A 23,660-nucleotide genomic window follows, 5' to 3' on the forward strand; every position below is an offset into this window, starting at 1 on the left:
ATTAATTTCCTGACAAGGTACTATCACGGCTCGTGTACTCAATTTTTCTCAGATTTCTTGCTCGCCTGCAACATTGTCAAAAAAAATAAAAACCCAAAGTGTCGATGTCTTTTGTTGTCAGAATGGAGCTACTACATTTTTAGTTTAACATCCAACTTCCAACTTCATTTTCAATTTCAATTTCAATTTCAATTTCAATTTCAATTTCAATCTCAATTTCAATTTCACTTTCATTTTCAATGGACTCTTAACTCGGGACTCTGGACTCTGGACTCTGAACTTTGGACTCTGCACTCGTAGATATGTGGAAATGTAGAATTGCAGAATTGTAGAATTGTAGAATTGTAGAATTGTAGAATTGTAGAATTGTAGAATTGTAGAATTGTAGAATTGTAGAATTGTAGAATTGTAGAATTGCAGAATTGCAGAATTGTAAAATTGTAGAATTGTAGAATTGTAGAAATGTAGAAATGTAGAAATGAAGAATAGTAGAAATCTAGAAACTCCTTTATTTATATATACAAAATTATTGAAAGAATAACTAAGAAATTAATTTTCAAGTTAAATCATCACAAAATGTCAAAAGGCTATTGAATGTTCGGACAATAGAAGAGCTACTCCATTAAACAGTCACGTAAGATATCAGCTGATTTATTCCAATAAACACTGATGTCTTTAAAATCGTGTACACTAAATCGCAGCGCCATGAGAATTACTTTCGAATTCTCTTCCTATTCGCAATTCTGTTGAAAATTCATCGAGCGTTTCGATTGCGCAATTCATTAGGAAGCATTACAGATTTACTGCGATCCATTCGTCATTCCGCGGGGCGATTCACCTTTAATTCCTGGCGGAGCCATGACGATCGTACCAGTTGCAGCCGAGCGATTCTACGCGTGTACGGTACGCCGACAAAAATCGGGCCGCGAAAGTGGGCTCGATCAGTCGGCTCGCAAAGCATCTCTCCGCTCCTCTCGGAGGAGGAGGAGGAACGATTTTTCCGGCGGCCCTGTGCTCCGCAACCGGGTCGGACGAAGGTTTCAGATCATTAATCGCTCGTTCCTGTAATTAATTGCTTCTAACCGGCGCGCACCGATCAGCATGGGACCGTGCTGTGTGTACACCCCGCAGAGGGAAATCTTGGCGCACACGTCGCTGTCTCTTCCAGCCGGATTTCTCGTAATCCGTCTCTCTGTAATTTACCGATCCAACGGCCCGCGAGAAGCGCGTCTCCCGATCGTTCGCCTCGTTCGAATTGTATCGGTTACCAACGGCGACCGTTTACCCCTTCAATTTTTGTTCGCCAGACGAAATCCTTTGACACTCCGTTCCAATTATGCCAGCGTTTTAATCACATCCTTGGATGTAGAATCTTTGATCCTTTGCATTTTTAACCCCTTGCACTATTTATGACTCGCTGTAGCAGTTTTGAATATTTTTTCAATATAAAATTCAATGTTTCTATTCTCAATATTTAATCGTTAGCATTAATGTAGACTTAAGACTATCGATTTTATTTCTCTCGAAGTATTGCATAACAGATTGAGATTTTTCTCGTTTAGTCGTATTGACATCCATTCAAATGAGTGTTCAGTTCATTTGATAGAATTCCAGCCAAATTATTCCTGGTTGTTTTATTATTTTATTCTTCATTTTCTTTCTTTCTCTTTTCACGTAATTTTTCGACATACTATCTTCATGCAAGTCAATCTGTACCTAATTTAAGAGAATAGACAATAATGATAATAATTCATTTAGAAGACATTAATTTTTCGTAGATTACATACAAAATCTTCATCCAAGTGACCGGATCCACATTTCTTCTTTTAAAGTTGTTCCAACTATAAATCCTCTTTCATAGAAAATGATTTAATACATATTCTAAGGAAAGCATAGATTTTGCTAAATATGGTAAAAGGTTTATATAACCGCAGCCTTCTAATTTGTACGAAGCAGTACACGTTGCTTTCATCGTTACGCGCTCGAATCGGCAAGTCGCAAAATCGGCCGAGAAAACCGGCCAAGAAAAGCCGTCGGTTTCACACGTTTTCCATCGCGCGAGAATCGCGTCCGCGGGCTGCGCAACCTGCTTAAAACGGAGCGAGAGGGCGTAACGCAGAAATTGGAAAGCGTCGCGGGGGAATATTCGCCAGCTTCTCGACAAGCGTAACCGCACGGTTCCAGATAGCGGCGTTGCCCGGTTCATTTGGCTGCCAACAGAGATCCGCGGAGATACGATTCCGCCGCGCGAGAAGAGATATATCCGCGCGCGCCTACGTGTTCACACCTACACCAGAATGCCCGCACACGCGGGCTTGCGCGCGTGCGCGCGCTCCTTTGCCGGCCAACGGACAACCAGGAAAACCACTATATAGGAATTTTACTCCCGGAATATCGGGGAGCGATAGGACGACAGCTTCCAAGCACGTGAAAGCCGCTCACGTTCCTTTCGCCAGCCCCCCTTGCCCGGCGAAATCGCGGCGTATCGTGCGCGCTCGGGTCACCGCGGATAAGATACGGAACTCACCGGCCGTCGCCCGTGAAAAAATACATTCCTGAATTTTGATGACCCGACCGGGTGTATCAAATGTGTCGGGGATGCGAACTCTGAATCGCCGCGAGCGCGGGCGGAATGAAACGCCCGCTGACTCAATGAATTTCCATGTGGGTGCGTTTGCCTCTGCTCGAAACGCGCGCGGAATGATCCGCTTTTGTTTTGAAATTATGGCCGCGCTGTTCCCTGACGGATGACGATAGCGATCCCTTTTCTATGCTGTTTTGCGTTTCGATTGCGTAATTGGGCACAGACGCGTCGCGAAATTCGATTGTTCTTAAACACCGCGGTGCGCCCTGTGATTTCTTTCACAGGTCCCCCTTGATCATCCAGGGGGAAGAAGCGCTAATTTCTTTGTTCCTAGAGAATCTAATTTCACCGTTTAGTCGAAGTTAGTTATTTCAATTTTCGTCGCTCTGGTTGTTATAGCGTCATGAACTGAGTGAAACATCCTGTTCTCTTACGTATAGTATACCATTAATAAACGAACCTCTAATACAAGATATCCTGTGTATATGTAATCGTAGACGTTAAACATTTCCGCCATTCGTGCGTTAAAACACGAAGGAATAAACCGCCTCCCTAATCGCTTCTCCGCGGAATCCTCTGTTCGGTACATCGCCGGGCAAGATCGCGAATGTGCGTGAACGTCCGCGGCATGCTCGTGACCCAGATCGATTTCTGGCCGAGACAAGCCACGAGGAAGATCCCCAAGAGGCGTACGAAATTGGGTATCCGAGTTTCCCAGGCTCCCTGGGGAATCTGGCCAAGAGAGCGTTACAAGAGCTTCTTGACGAGGCCAGAGCGAAACGAATCTCTCTCGCATCTCTTAAGGCTATCAACGGTACAGCGCGCTCGCGCGCGTTGCCCTTCTCACAATCAGAGCTCTTCTCGGTTCTTCAGCAGGATGTTACACGGGCCAGTTTGGCGCACGGACGGCGGGCAGCAGAGATGCAAGTAACACCGGGCCGCGATTATTATGCGATCTCGCGGAAGGTTTCCGTGATGGCACACCGTGGCATAGAACATCGTGGCCGGGATAGCTGCCTAAGCTCGAGATATCAATAAATAACCTATCTGGCAATATTATCTCAACGGTTTTATGCCCCGTGGAGCGGGGAATGCGATCCAATTCTTCCGTGGCCAGCGCCCCGTACACCTTTCCTTTAACCCAAGCCAGGCACAATCGGCTTGGCCTTCGCGAGTGGAGGTGTGAATGATCCGCCTACCATAACCGAACTCCATCGGTACGTCCGCTCGTTGTCTAACTACGATGCACCACGGTGCATCCGTGGTCCTTTCCCTTTTCTGCCAACCGCGGCCCCGTACGCCTCGCTCGGATTCTTTTCGCGTCCGAGAGCGTAGTTTATGGTGTCAGGTCGTGCCAGAAGTTCTCTCCACTCTTCGAGGCGTACGATTTTTAAGAGAACGAGCATTCTAGTTGCGCAGAATGTATACCGTTACGAGGGACGAAAATTCACTGCGACATGACACCGCCCATAATTTATAATACCAATGCGTTCTCATCTGCGCTTTTCGTTTAAAGCAATTTTCTTCAATGGGACCATTTTGAGAATTTCTATACTTAAAGAAAGAAGTCATATCTCCTTATCGGTGCTACCTCTATTTATGTGTTTGCAACTATATGTTAAAGAAATATATACATGCTGATATTTTTGATTTTTAGTTACCTCTGACTAAAAGAACACTATACACAATATAATACGATCCTAACAAATAATAAGTCAAAATCCGAAACTTTACAGATATTAAGTAAAGAAAGTATTAGCACTGTGCAGTATGTCAAAGTATTTAACCTCGCAATAACATTTAAATTACAAGATCGTCGTATAGGTGACGCAATAGCTTCTCAAAGATCCATTATGATACATAAATCAGAAGGGAGTGATAAATTTTTGATCCCACACGAGTCGTTTTCGTCCCACTTCGCGCCGATTCGCGGAATGGCGAAATCTCCATTGTTAATGCAACGAATTCCGGTATGTGGAGCAAGTGCGCTGCGTCAGACACACCCTTCGCAACACGTGTGATCGTGGCTGGCTGACTCCGAGCGCTGAAAGGATCATTCTCGTTCGAGGGAGATCTCCGGTATGCAGGGCCCACACCTCCTCACAAGCATTGCACCCACCGGCTGACCTACACCCAAACGCGCGCGACTCGGCTCCTCGGCTCCGGTGCAAGCGCGGCGCAGCGCGGCGCGCAGCGTGTGCACCGCCACGAGACCGGGGTATCCCGTTTCCATCGAAAGTTCACACTAATGGCATTTGCCGTGCCGACGTATAACGTCGGGATTATTACGATTTATTAGCTCACCTATCACGGCCCTGTTCGCGGCTCTGTATCACGACGCGATTAGGGATTGATTTCGGCGAACGAACGGGACCCGGCCGGGGGAACCTGATTCGCTCCCGCTATCTACCACAAACGATACACACCTCGGCCTGGCGGAGTGCCTTTAAATCTCGGACAACGTTCAATGGGATTACGTCCCCTAATTCCAGCTAGCCGATGAAGGCGTTCGGGATTAGACGTCGGCGAACGCATAAATCTCCTGCGATGGGACGGCGATTTTTTTTTTTGTGGGGAACAGGAACGTGATAGCTCTATTGAGTCGAAAACACGGTGCAAGGAGGGGCGGTGGGTCGACTTTATTCTTATACCTGTGATTTTAATAGTATCTCTAATGAAGCTGTCGAAAGACACCTTTTGATCTGTTCTATTTAAGATCAATTTTATTAATGGAGTTAGAGGACATCTTTTCATAATTTGTAATAAAAATTAGTTTCTTTGTTCTATGTTTTCTTTGTAATCGCTTCTCGACTTTTGTTGTATTCATCAAAAAATTGTTTCAGTAAATTGTATAATAGAAAATATCAATAAAGTGGTAGTAAAAATTCACCTCTCGTATAGTCTGCTAGATACTCTATGAAACTTTTGCCCTATCGGTGAGTATGTAACAACATACTTATACAAATATGCACTCATGGATAAAATAATACAATTAAAACATTTTAATCACAGAATCGTGTTCGTTAAAAAAGTTCGCACAGGGATGAATCCCCACGCGATGTTTTTCAACGAAGTTACAGTAGTTCAAAGATTGACATTTCTGCAATCATTTGATCCTCTAATTTTACTCATGAACGTAATTTGGAAAAATAATATATATTGGGTTGTTCGGAAAGTAATTTCGTTTTTCCCAAGAAAAGACTTAATTTTTTCACAGCCAACTTCACGCTTAAGCTGCATAATCATTATATATTTGGACAACTGATATAGTAAGTCTTGTTTGCTAAAAATTTTGTTCGATTCTTTGCAATAGTTTTTGTTTAGTAATCTATTGTGTTTCATTTCCACCAAGAAAAAAACGAAACGACTTTCCGAACGACCTAATAGTTGAGCGACCGACGAAACCACAAAAATATATTGACGTGTTAACCGTATCCGGTCCCGGACCTTGTTACACGGTGATTAAGAGGAAGCCGCACCTGCTATCCGCGTGTCTAGGCACCCGGATCAAGCGATCTAACGCCATCGCCATCGGCATTAGGAAATCTCATTGACTCGCACTGACATCCAAGGAAACGATCTCGTTCCCATTGAAATCCGCCGCGTTCTCCAATCATAAGACCGTTTTCCAGTCGATCGGTTGCCAGATCCAGCCGTGAGTTACGCGATCGCGGCAAGGTTAATTCCTCGGCGAGAGCAGCCTCGCACATCCGCGCAGCTGAGGGGAATTGTTGCCGCGATCGCTCGGCCGCGATAATTTTTCACCGAGGAATCTCTGAACGTGGGGAACAGACCCGAGCCGCATTAGACACGCCCTGCATATGCATGCACGCGGATGCTGGCCGGCGCTCAAGCGTTTTCATGGAATCCGCTCGAGAGCGCGGCGGAATGCCCGTGCCCGCGGGTCACCACTGTTGAGTGATTTCGCTCGGTCGGCCGGATTCTCGGTAGTACTCTCCTTTTTTTTCCTCTCTCCCCTCTCCGTTCGCGTTGTTGTTCGGGAAACTTCTTTTCAAACCGGGCGTTACCAGAGCCGGGACCGAGATCTCTCGAGACCCACGCCACGTATGTATTCCCGGGTGTGTTGCGCAACTAGTGTCAATGTCTAGCCCTGTGTAACTGTTATCCGCCGGTGCCGGCACGCGCGGCTATCCCTGCCCCCCCCCCCTTTTTTTTTCTCTCTCCACCCGAGATTCATCGACGCGGCCACACCGCGGATGTACTTTCAGCTATCGACTACGGGGATCTCTTTGGTCGACTGGTCGCTCGAAAGGTTAATATGTATCGCGATACCCGGGCTGTTTTATTGGTCCGAGGGACACGGCGCCAGGCCGCTCGCAAAAATCGGAAATGTCGTCTAAATGTCAGCCACCGATGGGCAATAATTCGTGGATCCTCTTTTCGATTATTTCGGGCGCCATTTGGTCGGAATGTGTGCAAGATTTATGGTGAAAATGGATCGACGGTCTCGGAGAATAGAAGCCTTTTGCGTTCGAGAAATTCTTAACATGGTCAACATCACTGTTCTAACAGGGTTAAGCTTTATATAAATCAGTGTTGGACACGATAATAACGAGTCAGATTCGTGGTAAAGATTTTATGCAAACGCTATCAAATATGAATATTATTAATTTCTTTTAAATCGAAGTCTAATTCTTCTGTTATCAAAGTTTAAAAATGAAAGTAGATAAAAATATCAGAAGAAAGAAAAATTGTTTGATCCTATTATGGAAAATATTAAGAAGATATAAATTTTAAACAACGCAGCATTGAAGGAGTCGTAGTGCAAGGGGTTAATTTGCTTAAAGGATCGATGAAAAGGTTTTCTGACGAAAGTTAACGAAGAAACTTTATCCTATTTATAAACATTCAGAAGAGAAATAAAATTACAGATCACCAAAAAGAATAAAATACAGATCTCCCGGATATCCAATTATAAAAACGTTATTCCGTTTTGAAATGTGTACGAATACCTATCGCGCCGCGTGTGTTAATCCTTTCCAGCGTTCAGGAGGTGTAGCGTTAACAAGAGCCGTGTAGGTTCGCGATATTATAATCGAATGAATAGCAAGCCGGTCGTGGAATAGGAATGTCCTCATACCGAGGAAGCAATTCGGAAGGTGCAACCGGAGCACGCTCGACGAGTCATGATCAAGGAACAAGTCCGGGAACGGTAAACGCGCGACCGTTCCATAAAGTCCCGCAGCCCCTTAGCCACCCCGGTTATTAACTGTTACGCAACAGCATTACAACTGCACCTGGCCGGGCCGATACAATGCATAATAAACCACGTAATGGTTTTGCCGGTCTAGGCGTAGATTAACGCCGGACACGAAAAACGCATTACGCGGCTGGGTAAACGTCACGATAAAAATCAGAGGAGCCGCGGGGGCTTGGCCGGCCGAGCGCCGCATAAAACAAGATCATTAATTGCCCGGTACGGGGACCGTAGAAAATCCAAATAGACGTCCAATTCGCCACAGAACCACCTGTTCCGATCGGCGCGGCAGGCTCGTGGTTTCGCAACAATCTTTCCCCGCCACCGTGGGACCATGCAAATGGATTTTACGAGGCTCTTTCACGCCGTTACCATTGTTATTTCGACCTCGGCTGGTATGTCCAATCCTGCGCGCGCGAGTCCGGTCCGGTCCGTTAATCTTTCCGTCGGCAACGACTGTCGATACGTATCGCGGCTTGCAAAATCGACCGGCAGCGATCCCGTCGATAGGAGCCAGCGCCACGGCGATCACGATCGATCGATCGGTTTCACCACCGAAGCGCTTGTAAGCCGGCGCGAAGTAATTATCAATGCTGCCGGCTGACATCACCGCCTGATTAGATGCTCCGGCCGGGGCAGCTCTGCGGACTCGCGGCGCGATTCTATCGGCCGGGTTTTGTATTCGCGCTTCGATCGCTGCCAGTCGAAACATCTCGAATGACCACCGTAAACGTAGTTACGGCGTCGCTGTCCGATGTTGATTAATTTTTCGTCGAGCGCGCCCGTTCTTTCCATCCGCGATCTATATGCCCTGATTTTTCCAGAGAAATCGCAGAAACGAGAAGTTAGGCGAAATTGATGTTCAGCAGGCACACCGAATACATTAATCTTGCCGCGCGGCCGGCTCGAATAATTTTGATTAGCGTTTGAAAATATATCAATGGGGAATAACTTTGGTACAGCTGCGGGAGATTAAATTTTCGTTATCCACGGCGCATCCGCGGTATCACAATAAATACGACGAGGCATTCGCGCACGTTTCGAATGCATAAAACGTACCTCTTCATTAACCGAAGACGATTTATTTAACACGTCGTCCCTGAAGTGAGCGTACATAAATCGATTTTAGATGGTATTTTCTAGCGACTCACTCCGTATACGCGTCAAGTAATCCCGACCTTGATGAACCTTCATCCTGAACCTAACGGAAGAGATCCGAGCCCAATAAGCGCGACGAATTCACCATCGGGAGAAGACGGACGTTCCCGGTACGGTCATAAACGGAGAATTATTTATCATATGGGTTAAATGTTACGTCCGATAAATCTCCGACGTCAGACACACTTTCCGAGAGAATGCGCCGGACTTTTACATCGATGATCGTCTGAACGTCATATCATTACTCTTCGTACGCGGGGCCCCGGACACCGAGAGAGCTCCGTTACGGGGCCTTAAGGCCGAGTGTACACTTACATCGTATAAAACGCAACGAGTCCCTTCGCAACAGGTAGTTGACGAAATCTCGGACGGATCAGGCCTCCCGTCACGTTCTATATATTTTCAAAGCCAGATACAAGAGCGGATTCAATTAGATCGATCGTAATATCGACGGAACCGTGGAAATATCCGGAGATCGACAGGACGATTAGACCGCGGATTTGCATTGAACATTTTTCCTACGCGAAATCACCGTTTATTATCTCTATAAAGAGATTTATTTCTCATTTTCTTCCAAGAAATTGACTGTTGCGGCGACTTAGCTCTCTTGCCTTATATCATGGAATTACACGGCTGTCTAACGCAATTACACTGTCGACCGCGCGACTTTCTGACCACCGACAGTCGTATTAACATAATGAAGCACGGGGGAAATTGATTTGACGCGACTCGTTGCCATATATGAAGAGGTCTCGCTTCTCGCTTGCATTAATTCGAAGTTTTCAATCGTGTCGGAAAATATTTAAAAATTAAATGAAATCGAGTTTCAGAAACAGATAATGAAATCGCAGAAAATTCGAATCATCGTTTATTAAGATCGACCATATACAGAACAAACGAAGAAACAACTTATCTTGATTCGTAAAACTAATTGTAAGATAAATCGATATTGTACAAAAAGAATGTCTTAATACATAGACTAAGAGTCTTAATATAAATTTAAAATTATGTCTATCGACTACCGGATGCAGGAGCAGAATAAACGTTTCATTCTTTCATCAATAATTTTAATAACCTTGCTAGTAATGTATTTAATATTCGTAATATCCTTCAATCTATTTACCGTTTCAACTTCCGCTTCCGCATTAAGTACATAAATGCATGAAATCCGCAGTAAGGTTATAGATAAACTGCAGTAAAACACATCCAGATATAAAACTTGAACGAAGGAGACCTAGTAAGAAATGCGCACAACGTTACATTTGTGGTGTTCGACTGTATATTGTGATATAAAGTTACAAATATAACATTTAATGTTGAAACAGTAGCTAAAAGTGATGAACACCATCTCAACCCTTATACAAACAATCGACTCGACCACAGCATTTAAAGCTTACTTATTTGAATCAATTTCTTTCTATTTTTCTTCTATTCGTCAAGGATTACTAAAAGCCATTAAAGAAAAACTAAAAATAATGAAACTATAATTGAAAAGGTAAGTTATAAATGATTTTGTCAACAATTTAACATTTCGCGAATCTGAATAATATTGGAAAGAGTTCTATAAAGAAATTCCATAAAGTAGCTTAAGAAATTAATTTTCGAAGCAGCGCAGAAAAAAGAAAGGTGGACGTCGGTGCCGAGTGTAGACTCGGCATAAAGGTTCAACCCGTTTAGCCCGCAAGAAACGGTACGAGGAAGCTGCGGAAGCCCGCGGAAGGTTGCGGCGAACACGTCGCCTCGTTTCCACACACGACCGTGATAAATACTCCGAAAAACGTTTCTGCTGCGTGGGCGGGAGAGTGCGATCCCGGTTGTACGGCGTCCACCACCGGCGCGCGGATACTTTCCACAGTCTGGTTGTACAGTTAGGCGTGACGCAACCGCGCACTCGGGAACGGTATGAGATCCCAATTATCGAATGCTTCCGGTTTCTAAGGGTCTCTCGCGGTCTGCGTTGGAACAACGCCTAGCTCGGTTAGGTTCCTGGAGCGATGAATACCGGGATGAGGCCCGTTCTCCGCCGCAGGAAAAGTCGGCTCGCGGCCGCGCCGTGCTTATTGTTGGTTTTGAATCGCTCTCTAATTGAAAGACAGGTATCCGGCCGAGAACCCGCTATCGACCGCTGTCAACCGCGGTTTGTTTCATGAAAAAGCGGCCCGTCAGAAATAACAAATTAGCGTGCGCGGCGCTGGTCTTTTTGCGATTAATGATTAACGATTATGAGCCGATAGTCATCGCAACTAATTCATCATAATTGGGCAAGAAGTGAACTGATCAATGAGCAAGGATCTATAGCTAGCTAGTTATTAGAAATAATTTATAACAATCTATAATTATAATAGAATAATTTATAGCAATCAACGAGTTATAATTGTTAATCATTAATCAGATTACTTTTCGCCCTAGTCTGGCGTGAAACGGACGATAAGATATCGAGAATTTTTATAGCAATGTCTGTAAAAATCCTAGAGATTCGAACAGTATTAATATCATTTAATTAATGAAATTGAAATTATACATAAAAAGATGAAAACTATAGTATCTAACATTCATTGTATTTACAATGGAAATGAATTTAGAAATTAAAGTTGGAAATTACAGTTACCGACGTGACCCATAACGCGTTAAGTATTTTACGGTTCTGTTAATGTTTTCAGTGTTAATTAAAATAAAAAGCGTACTATAAGAAACATGCAGCTTTTATATCGTTTTAATGACTTTATACTGTATTAATATTAAACGAGTATATCATTTAAATCATATTAATCGTACTTGCGCGATATCCGTATCATAAATCATATAAAGTGTTTTTTTCGTAAACACCATAAATTAAGTAATACGGCTTTCGCGTCGTGGAACTCTAGGCTCAATAGCGTGTCTCTAAAGTTCGTTTTCCATTTTCTTGTTACCGTTAACGACCGGATGATGAACCCACCGAGGAATCATAACGACGTTAGTGTCAACGTGTTAGAAGAATAAGGATCCGGACAATGTCCACGCTAAAGAAATCCGCTCATTATTCCAACAAAGAGTAACTATACGCAATGAATAACATTGAAGACGTCCACTTAAAACGCAGCCTGATGACGTTAACATCAAAGGCTGCACACCAGAGATGCGGCCCTGTCCACTAAAGTCATTCCACGTGTTATTGCGGAAGTGGTCTTTGAAGATCGTAAGAAACCGTCCGCGGTGATCCACGACGATCGGATAAGCCTGAAGATCGTGGTTGTAAAAGAAGTTTATAAGGCTTCAGATTATACGACTGTCACGGGCTATCTATCTTGGCCGATACATAGTGATTTCCGTCTTCCAAAGTGAAGAATGAAAAGATAGCTCTCGCGGCTACCATTTGTCGTAAACGCATTTTTATTTCGGTTCTATGGACTCACGAGCTTAATACCTTTAACACCATGTGTTTCACAATTTCAATGTCCCGTTCCTACCGGCGGATTAACGCGGTAACTGTGCACGTGTCCACGACGATTTCAACGTTAGCCAATCAAACTGTCCGCCATTTGGTTAACTTTGATTCGACGCTAGTCATTCTTCACTTTATAGTACATTCCGCAGACTATGTTTCACATACCAAAATTTATTGCTTCGCTGTTTAATTCCTAGACAATTTTCAAACGAATTTGCTTCGGTGTCAGAGTTTCGTTTTCAATTAATTTGTTTCCTAGAAAATTGTGAATATTTTTAAAATCGCTTTTTCAAATAGTACAATATTGTTACTCGATATTTCTTCGCAGCCCACTTTTTGATCAAAATTGTTTCACTCTTACTTGAAGAATATTTGGTCCGATAAAATAAAATTTGATGTTCATCGAAATTACAAGTTTCTCATTGAGTGAACTGTACTTGTTGTTCACTCTATAGCGTTCTCTTTTAATCCTTTACCATGTACTATATTTCTGTACATCAATTGCAAAATGAATATCAAAAAATCAGAGCAATCTTTTCAAATCACTAACGAATAGTGACTAACTACCAACAAAATAAGTCGCTAATATGGCCTAGATGTCGAAAGCAAAGCTATCGATCCAGCCTGAACAACCACTGTAAATCGATGCTAAAAAATTTAGCTACTCCGAGTAAACGTTCGTAAAGTATAATTTCAAACGACCTGTCTTTAGAGAACAATTTTCAACGGACTCTAAAAGTGACGAGTCTCCGATCGGATCGTGAGAAGAAAAAGCCCTTACCTGATTGATGTCGCTGCCCAAATCCCTGGCGCTCTTCGCGCTCCTCAGCTGATCGCCGCGGTACTCCCTGTACCTGATGGTGACCTCGTCGTCGGTGAGCGCACCGCTGCCGCCGCTCCTCGCGTTCTTCTTGTTCTTCTCCTCCTTCGCCTTCTTCTCCTTCTTGCTGAACAGCTGCTTCACTTTGCTCATCGTGCCGCTCTTCTTGGCCGCCTTCTTCTCGTACTTTTTATCGGCGCCGGACGGCGGTTTCGCGGTGACCGGCGGCGACTTCGATACGTCGTTCGAATACTTGTCGTACTTCCGCTGCTCGGACGCGGTCAAGTTCATGTTCCGGTCGGTGTGCCTCCGTTCGTGCTTGATGAACTGTCTCGTGACGAATCCCTCGTCCTCGGACTCGATCTGCTCCCGTCTGTCCACCTCCTGCGAGTCACGCCTGTAATCGTTCTCGATCCCTGAATCAGCCAGACGGTCCTTCCGGTCGGAATCGCTGAGCCGTGTCTCGCGCTGACGCCGCTCGGTGTGCGACCGAGTCTCCTGCCTCATGTGCCTGGACTTGCCGCCCTCGTGGAAGGCCCTCGCCGGCCTGGTAGGGCTCTCGTCGAACGGCTCCAACCTGCCGACCGAGGCCTTCACCCGCGGACTCTCCCTGGCGTCGGAGTCGTCGAAGTAATCCAACCGATTGCGGGACCTGCGCAGAGGCTTCTTCGGGTCCTCGTCCATCTTCCGATGCTCCTTTCTCAGGGTCCGCGAGGTCTCGTCGTATCTGGTCTCGCAGCGGATCGAGTCTCTGGCGGTGGTGTCCGAGTCGTATCTGCTCGAGTTGTAGCCACCGCGGTCGGTGCGTATCCTCGGCGGAGAGCTGTCGTAGTCGTCGTGGGCGGGGTGCTTGCTCGTGGTGTACCGTTGGGTGGTGCGCGTCTCCTTGTAGTACTTGGACTCCAGTTGACTGTTCGTCATCTGGGAGATGTCGGTGTCGTAGTCGTCGTTCGGCCCCTCTCTCAGGCTGTCCAGGTGTCTCTTGGCGAAGGGCGACCTCTCCTTCCGACCGTTTATCGCGGGACTCTCGTGAAGCGGCCGACGCATGTCCCTGGCGTTCACGTAGTCCGCGTGACCGCTGGTCAGGTTCTCGTGGGACCTGGTCGTGTACTCGCTCCTCAGCGCCCTGACTCTCGCGTTCTCGCCTATCTCGTCCAATCGCTGGGTGGACTTGCTCATGCCGCGTATCGACTCGAAGTTCTTCTTCTTCGGCATGTACGGGTCCCTGGGCCTGGTCTCGCGGTCCAGGAAGTCCTCGCTCTTCGAGAACTTCCTCTCGGTGGTGAACTTCTTCGCGACGATGGGCGAGGGCAGCGCGTTGTTCTCTTTGGACTCTCCGCGGAAGTGGTGCGGCATCGTGTGTCCCTCCTGGTGGAAGTTGGACACCTTGTACGGGCTGCTGGACCCTCGGATGCCCTGGAATCGCTCCTCCGGGCTGTTCCTGGGCCGGTTACCGACGACCTTGAAGTCGTCCGAGTAGCCCTCGTGCGTTCGCGTCTCGACGATGTACTTGTCGCCGTACTTGTCCGTCCTGGTCTCGACGGTGTAGCCGTCCCTCGGCTTCGCATCGATGTAACCGTCGGTCGGTATTTTGTTGGTGATCTTCTTCTCGTAGCCGTAGACCTTGCCGTTATCCTCGTGTATCTCCTTCTCGAAGATGTACTTCTCCCCGTTGCTGTTGGTCCTTGTCTCCGTGATGTAGGTGTCCATGTAGCGTTTCGGTGACGCGACGCGGTTCGGCGTGACAGGGGAGGGAACGATCGGCTTATCGATGATCTCGTGCTCGGACTTTTTGATCGGAACATTGGCGCTGTTCTTCGCGGCGAATATCTCGTCCGCCAGCAGCCTCGACTTGATCCTGGACTCGAGCAGGTCGCGTCTCGCGCTCAACTCGGACGTCTTGTTCGAGATGCCGGGCTGCGGCTGCCTCAGAAGGTACTCGTTGCTCTCCCGTTGCCTGGCGTCGGTCCCATCGGCCCTGCCCCTGCCGGATGTGTCGACGAACACCGTCGACGTGTACTTCTCCGGCTTATCGTAGAGTCGTCGGTCGATGTGCTCGAACTCGTGTTGTCGCTTCGCTTTCGCGTCCGAATTCCTGGACGCGTAGTCCTGCGTGCCGCTGTAATGACTGGTGAAATGGCCGGTGGTCTTTCGATCCTCCTCGAACCTGGACTTGAACGTGTTGATCTCGTTGTTGCGCCTGAGGTCGCTGTTGTACGAGTAGTCCGTCCTGCGGTACTCCTTCTCCGCCGGACTGTTCTCGCGCGAGGAGTCCTTGCGCTCGAGGCCGAGACCTTCGTCGCTGTCCGAGTGACTCCTCTGCGCCTTCTTCTTGTCGGTTTGCACCTGGGCGTAGATCACGTTGGTCTGCGGGGGCGGCGAGCTGCAGGACTCGTTCGGTCTGGTGTAGGAGAACGGCCGGTTGTTGTTGTGCCCGAAACCTGGCCCGGGCGACACCATGGTCCTGGTCAGCTGGGGCGGTGGCGATCGGTCGTTGGACAATCGGTGAATCATCTTGTGTATCGTTGACTCTTCGTCGCGTTGTTGGAGATCGTATCGGCTGCTGTGCAGCATGCTACTCGCGGCGACCTTGTCTACTTCGTCGAGCCCGGTGTCCTTTGCCGGTGAAGGGGTCCGGGCTGCCTTCTCCTCTTTCCTTTGTTCCCCCTCCCGTTTGGACTTGTTATCGTCCTCAAGCTCGATGGGTATGCGCCGCACGGTCGCCTTGTTCCCTCTGCGGGGCGATACCGGTGGCTCGCCGTGCTCTTCCGCCTGTTCGGGCTGGTCTCGCGTCTCTGCTGGCGGCGGCTCGGTTACCTTTCTGGCATCGGACTCCTCCTGCCTGGACTTCTTCGCTTCCGGCCGGCTCGCGGCCTCGCTCACATCGATCCTGCCGAAGTGGAACGGCTGCTGATCGACGTGCGGCGACGCCTCGATGATGGGCGACAGCTGCTTCTTCGCGCGGAGGCTGCTCAGGTGCGAGCCCTCGCTCTCGCTGCCGCTCCTCTTCCGGTGCGATCGTGCGGACGTCCCGGCGTCGCTCGCGCTGCGACCCACCGGGTTCCTCTTGCGCTCGAGCTTCGGTGAGAAGAACCTGGCTAGGGTGCCCCTTAGCTTCTTCGCGCTGGCATCGCTCGCGCTCCTCTCCAATGCCTTCTTCTTCAGCCGAGGCGTCTCGACCGAGTCCGCGCCGGTCGTGCCACCGATCTCCTCGCTCCTGCGTCTCACATCGAGCGGCAGTTCCGGCCTCTTCTTGTTACGACGCGCCGGGAGTGTGCTGAATCGGCCGGGCAATCGGCGGTTATCGTGCGCGACACAATGAAGGCTGCCCGCTTGCTGAAGCACGAGCGCCGCCTCCTGCGCTAAGTCCTCCTTGCTCCTCGACGCGATGCTCTCTTTGTGCACGGGGGTGGCGATCAACCTGCCTTCGCCATCTCCAACGAGCGCCGCGGTCACGCGGGGCGATTCGCGTCCTGCAACATCAAAGCAAACGCACCGTTTTCGTTAAACGATCTACCACACTTTCCACCGTATCTCGCTTGATATTTTACCCCCCAGCGATCGCCATTAACCCTTTCGCCATGACCCTGCTTGCCCGAGGTGCTTCGACAAGTAGCCCCGACACATATATGTAATCCACGATCAATAGAAAGAGAATTTTAACACTTCAATTACCATACCAGCCACCTCCAAAATTTATCAAAACTGAAGTATTATATTTAACTAGATGTTGCGGATTTCTATAAAATTAGAATGACGGCAGTTGAAGGGTAACAACGAGAGCGATTAGAATAGCGAGTCTAGAATAAAATACAGAGTAAACTGATCACATCTTATAGAGATTAATTACACTTGCGTATCATAGCGAAAAGGTTAAAGTACATTCGAGATCAGAATTCATTCGGAACAAACCCGGTTACTCGTTAATATTTATTAATGAATTAATTTAATTATAATGTTAGGCAATTGCTCACACTTGTTAAGAAGGAATTACATTTTGAACAGTAAAACAGGTTTCGTTCTATCTCTCTACAATGTTAAAAAGACTGACGAAATAAATTATAAAATTACAATAAAGTAATTTAATTCTTAGAAATAAATTCGGCTATAATAATCTAATTTAATTCTCAGAAATAAATTCCACTATAATAACATAATTTAATTCGTAAAAATGAAACATCCACCGTAATTCTACCCCACTCAATTTTTATCCACCTGATTCTAAATTCAATGACAGTTTGACCTCGTCGTAACCATACTGGAAGACTTCTATGTCTGGCAAAGTTGAGTAGATACCAAAGTTCAGTGTTTAACGTGTCTAAGAAAGTCATGAAGCTTAATCGATATGAAAGTTCAATGCTTGACGGAAATAGAAAATTCAATGCTTCTCGATCGAGGTCGGTCGATCAAAGTTCAATGCGGTTAAGTGACCGTAGAGATCAATAATTCGTGTCCTCAGTTCCCGCTACCACATTTATATAAACCAAGAGCTTGGAACGGTTTTCGAGAAACGTGACTTCCCGATACTGTGCGATCCAGTGTCAGAACCTTTGGGAATCGTCGTGAGGAAATGCCGACAGGCGTGACAATGCGATGAAGCTGACGTATCTCCGTTGTAATTCATTCTTCTGCCGACTTTCCCTCGCGTTGACCTCTGCGGTAAATCGTTCGGGCATTAGCAGTACTTTTTCTTTTTACCACGGCGGAGTAATTTCCGAGTCCGCTTCACCCTAATTGCCGCGCGCGATTATGGTCGCGACGCGCTCGGGAGGAACTAATTAACATTCGCTTAATCCGACACGATCAATCTATTATTGTCCATTAATGTTATTAGAGTTTCTAGCCGCTTCAGTGCAACGATGCACGTTCGAAACGAAGTCGGCCGTCGTGTCGAACAGAAGCGTGGAACCACCGGACGGTAAGAAAACAGAGAGCTCGATTATTGCATAAAAGATCTAGCTAATTAAGAGCAAAAAAAACTCAGCAGCCCACGGCAAAAGTCACTTTAACCGCGCCAGGTCGATCCGCTTTTTTCCCGCGGCAAAAAATTTCACAGACGCGGCGCCCTACGTCATCGACAGCCGGTATTAACGAACGAGCCAGAAGTCGCAAAATTTTAATTGGACGGCGACCAGCTCGACGACGTCCTCCATTAGTAGAGTATATATATATCCCCGACTCGCGAATTCTATCACGGATAATAGATTATTAGATTTCTAAATTGCCGGTTTATGCGACGGTGGCCGGTCTGCTCGTTATTGTTTAATCGTCTTGTTTAACCAGACGTTCGCAGTCGACAGAAGTCGGGCACGAACTCGATGCCGTGCCCGTGGTCCAGCAACGACAAGAAAACGCGTCTCCTTCTCGATCGATCGTTAAACCGAGACGCGGGCCCTCGTTTGCTTTACTTAATTACCGTCCAATACAGTCGACATAATCGACGCCATCGTAGCTGTAAATTCGCCGGGCGATCATTAGCTTGTTACAGGGGGTCGAACGATCGGAAGAAAGCGAGGAGAGAAAAATTTCATCGACGAATATGTAATTCGATGAAAGAATCCTCGGTCTGTTTTAACCGCAGGAAGCTAACACGGGTGCTATTAAAACACTGACTCTGGTAGCAAGTAATATTTCAGCGTTAATTACAGTGATTCAAAATAATTCACGATTCTGTATAATCAACAGCGGAGCGAACTAGTGCCGCTAATATTTTACGCGTTTGATTTATATACGATTTTATACTTGCAGCTGTTGCAACCTTTCAACGCAATCATTGCAGCGCGTGAATTCTTAGCGAATTATTAAATACAAACAGTAATATCAAAATTGTTTGAAATTACAGTATGGTAGATGTTATTGGTATCTCACAGTAACATATTAATTTATTAACGGTACCGAATAGTATTGCAAAATATCAATTGTTAACCAGTATAACAGTACTGACAATATCAAACATCGCAATAGCGCTGTACCTAAAAAACTAGATAAATCGCAAGACTAACCGGCTCCCACGTTCCCGGCGCTTACTTCGAAATCACAGGCATTATTTTCGTCAAGGACCAATTTAGGTAGGCCAGCGCGTTTCCCTTTTCCGACATCGCCGGCAATCCGCGTCATACATTGTTCCGACCCGATGCGGACTGCAACGCGCAACTTTCGCTCCGCGGGTATTTTTGTAAGTCGGATAATAGAAATCGTGCTTCAATTTAAAATTCAGCTCATACGCTCGCGCACAAACGTAATACGCAATTTGACCTTTTCGGTGTGCACACGCCTTGCGAACCGGCGGGTTCGCGGCGGGAAATCGGTCGAAGAGACGGGATTCCGTGCGAGCCAGCCCTCATCGTCGAACAAAATCTCATAAACTATTCGAACGATCTGGAAGATCGTCTAGACAACACGCATCGCGGAACGAAGTCTCACCTTTGAACATAGCGAGAAATTCAGAGATCGTAGCTACGTTCAAGTCTTAACCTATTTAGCTCTTGCGACCTCGTTGAAAAGTGTGCATCTAAAATGAATGAAAAAAATGTAACGATATAGCAATGACTAACGAAGCGTAGTACTTTGTTCACAGTACAGTTTTTTGGCAATATTTATTACAGGTTAATTACGTAATTATTTATATTTTTTTATTTACTTGTTTTAACCTCAAAATATTCAGAACATCTTAATATTTGAAAATATATTTTAGTTCCGATTAAAAATGCAATTTATAAGACTACCAATCGATTTAACGGATATTCGCAAATTTTTAGAAGATAACGCGAATAACTAGAAGATAACGGAAATAATTTAAAATAGTGCTGGAAAATGTTTGCACGGATTCGAGGAGAACGTTTCCAGCGAAAGACGCCGTGTGGGAAATGAAGGTTGTCCTTTGGGTTCGTGCTAAATACCTCCGCGTCCTTTCCGATTTTCCATAGAATAATTAAAGGAGAAGAGAAACCGTGTCTGATTTAATCTCCATTTCATATTACGTCTTCGCGTGCAGCACAAGCGCGGATAATCACTCGATGCTCTCAACAAATATCATGTACCAGTGACCTTTCCGTATAATAGTGTATACCGTGCACAAACACAACAAGCCGGTGCACGTTTCTCGACAGAAATTAATTGACGTGCCAGCGACGAGAACTATTTTTATGAAATTCATTTTACACGTTGGACAACCCGAGGGAAATTACTTATTAACTTTCGAAATGTCCGCCGTGCCATCTTCCTTCGCTGTTCTGTTCCATCTACACCGGGTTCTGGACTATGTAATTTTCTGTAATGAAATGCTTCAGCATTTTTCGTATGGTGCAAATATTATTACATTGTGAAAAGTACTTTGGTAATTAGGCGGAATGAGGTCTTTAACACTAATTTCAGCGAAGTTGAAATATGCATTCAAGGTTATTTTGAACAACTTTTTCCTGTACCAGATTTTACTATAGGGAGTGAGTTTATATTAAAAAATAAGACGCAGAAGTATAACATTTTTTTATCCGGGACTACGTTTTCTAGAAAATCGACTTTGTAGTTTATATTGTAAATTTCATTTACTTTAGAACCAAAGACTTTAAAATCGAAGAATAATGAATCTATACCCATTCTAAAGCTTGGAGCTCCCACTTATACTATACAATGCTCCTTTTGCTGTAACAAAAAGTTTTGCATAATCTCCGTTTGTTATCAGTTCTAAAAGCACGGTACCAAACGAAAGTATACATTCGATTAAACGTTCGTCCAGGTCGTAAACTCTTATACGATTTTTAGGTAGTTTTTTAGAAATTGTTAGATACAAATTCTCAGCTAACTCGTTAGAAAAACCCGGCGCGCTCTCGCACGATCGGTAAATGGGTCGTTAATCCCGCGCGCTATTTACTATGTTCGGAATAGTATGTTATCCGGCACCCGTGGTGTTGTACGGGGCATTAATAAACATCAGCCGGCTCGCGCAGAAACGAACGGACAACGATCGGTAACGGTAATTAGAGGGGACGCGTGGGTTCTATAATCAATGATAAACAAGCTAATGATCCGCCGTTGAGGCCGTTGACGGATTTACAGCGTCATTGTCGCGGTTCCGCGCGGGTCGAGGAGTTGTTGCGCGCGACCTCGTTCGCGGAACATCTTGTCGAGGTCATCGACGAGGAGACCTCGGGAACGGGGCCACGTCGGGATTAGCGTTCCTGTTCGCCTACAAAAGCGGCGTACCACTTCTGGTACCCATGACGCTCCGTGCACCATTTCCACCGTGCGCGCGTCTCTCGTGGGAAATCGTTGTTAAATGGGAGGACTGAATCCACTCGCGCGGCTGTTCTCGCCAACTTTTATGAGCGTCTGTTTACGCTAACAACTTCCATTCGCGCCCGTTCTTTCTCACATTTCTGCGACTAATGGCCGAGCGTTTCGTGCGCATTTCGGAAGGAAGCGGCCTGTCCTGGTATTTTCTGTGCTCACCCGCTAGCCGGCGCTTCTTTGTTTGCTTTTGCTACGTTCGACCGGCGGCGGGGGGAAATTAGAAGACGCGATAGAGCATCGAGGACGATTGCAGTAGGTCACTGGTACGGATGGCCGACTGATCCAGGAACGTCTTCGGAATGCAGCTGGTAATTCTTTCAGACTCGTATCGTATTTATCATTGACCGCTATTTTTATCCTAGATACTCGAGAATGCGGAATTTGCAATGGTATCCTTGAATCGTGCCGTTTGTACTCACAGATTCTCATAGTTAAGATTCTATCCATTCATGGCAGAAACGAATCGATGAAATACATCGTGAAATAAAACATCGGATGAATTTAACAACATTGCTACATTATTCTCAATCTTTCCGAACTATTAAAATAGTATGTACTATTAAATACTCCGCATTAAAACAAGAAGTACATTTTATCCAATTCCAGCTTTTTATCACTGGCGCAGGAAATTATTATTTCACAGAAAGGTCATTGACACCTAATAAATACATCACTTCGCTATTTTACCTAAATTGCATACGATGATTATGATAGTGCAAAGATTCATCATAAAGCGATTACCTCCGGAACTGCGATATACATTAGCCGAGAACAAAAAGACCGGACTGTAATTGTTGGTATCGTAACATCCGTATGTTGATCGATAATTTTAATAATCAAATACGGAATGTTGTGCGGGCAACAAGGAGCCCCACGTGCGTGTGCACGACCACGGCGAACGTCTTATTAAACGCGATCAATATCTTCGGAAGCCTTGAAAACAATCAGCATTCCTGGTAGCGAACTGAAACCCCTCCACGTCGACCGGTCCGAGTAAGAAGTGGTTTAGCTAGATCGAAGTTAAATAATCGGGCTACATAAGAACCCTGGAACGTGGTAAACGAGTAATACGGAGTACATAATGCGAGCGAGGGGAATGAATAGAATCATGGCTGAAAACGTGGTAGTGGCTCCGAACGCGAGATTGTCCACGTGATCCAGATGAATAACCGGGAATATGTAAAAAGGCTTTTACGTCATTCGCTGTTTTCCAGTGTTGTGTGCAGCGGAATTTGTTTATGGACCTGCTGGTCGCCTTGGACCACTTGCAACGTCGAATGTAAGATCGTAGAGTCGGTTAACGTCTTAAATTAGGTTATGTTAGATTGTTATCAAGTCATTATTAACCCTTTGCACTATCGATTCTTTCATGCTATGACGATTATCACCTATTCAAACTTAATAATTTTCCTAATAGGATCAGACAATTTTTCTTTCCTGTATTGTCTTTATTTACCCTTGTTTCTGTACTTTGATAACGGAAAAATTTATTTTTACTTCGACATAAAAGAAATTAATAATATTCATATAAACCTTCGCCACGAGTCTGACTTGTTATTATAGCGCAAGGAGTTAATATATGTTAATGTAATTATTTAAAAATTCATTTAATTCTCTTTTACCTCGTCAAGTTTTCAACGTTCGAAAGTGAACTTATTTACTAATTAAAAAGTATGGAATATTTATTGAAACAACAACTCACTTCGTCAGTCCGGTTAAGGGTTAAATAAAATCGAGACTCGAAAGATCAATTTGCTAAACAATATCCGATACTTGACTTACATATTTGACTCGATTCATCAAAACACCGAGTTCAAATTTGACTCATTTCCGCTGAAAACAGAGGAAAAACTGTGTCCTCTGTGTGTCCTCGATTAACGTGCCTCGCAGCTAATTACTATGCAGACGTCTCGTAAAGCATACGTAGATTTAATTATCGCGTCATTAGCAATTACGTGCAGCCGGAAGGAGGAACGCGAGCTCGGTAGCGCGCGCGCACGCCCAATGAATTTGTAATGCTAAACAACGTCATCAACGACGCTTCTGCAAGGGTACGCGATACTTCCGAGAGCCGCGGCGCATCTTTATCGTCGCCGTATCGGCTATCGAAGCCATTCCAGGACAACCGCGTAAAGTGTCGGTGACGCCGGCTAATTGGAAATAA

The 23,660-nt window shown here is 45.7% G+C and overlaps 1 protein-coding gene across 3 annotated transcripts in view; it reads right to left on the reverse strand.

Moving 5' to 3' along the window:
* Positions 1–23,660, reverse strand: part of Blo (bloated) — a 161,879-nt gene that overhangs the window by 108,920 nt on the left and 29,299 nt on the right. For all 3 annotated transcript variants that reach the window (XM_078196456.1, XM_078196455.1, XM_078196457.1), the window contains exon 3: positions 13,169–16,680. In XM_078196456.1, coding sequence (XP_078052582.1) covers positions 13,169–16,680 — 3,512 coding nt within the window. The remainder of the gene's footprint in view (positions 1–13,168; positions 16,681–23,660) is intronic.

This window comes from Augochlora pura, chromosome 2, assembly GCF_028453695.1.
Source record: "Augochlora pura isolate Apur16 chromosome 2, APUR_v2.2.1, whole genome shotgun sequence".
Lineage (NCBI taxonomy): Eukaryota > Metazoa > Arthropoda > Insecta > Hymenoptera > Halictidae > Augochlora > Augochlora pura.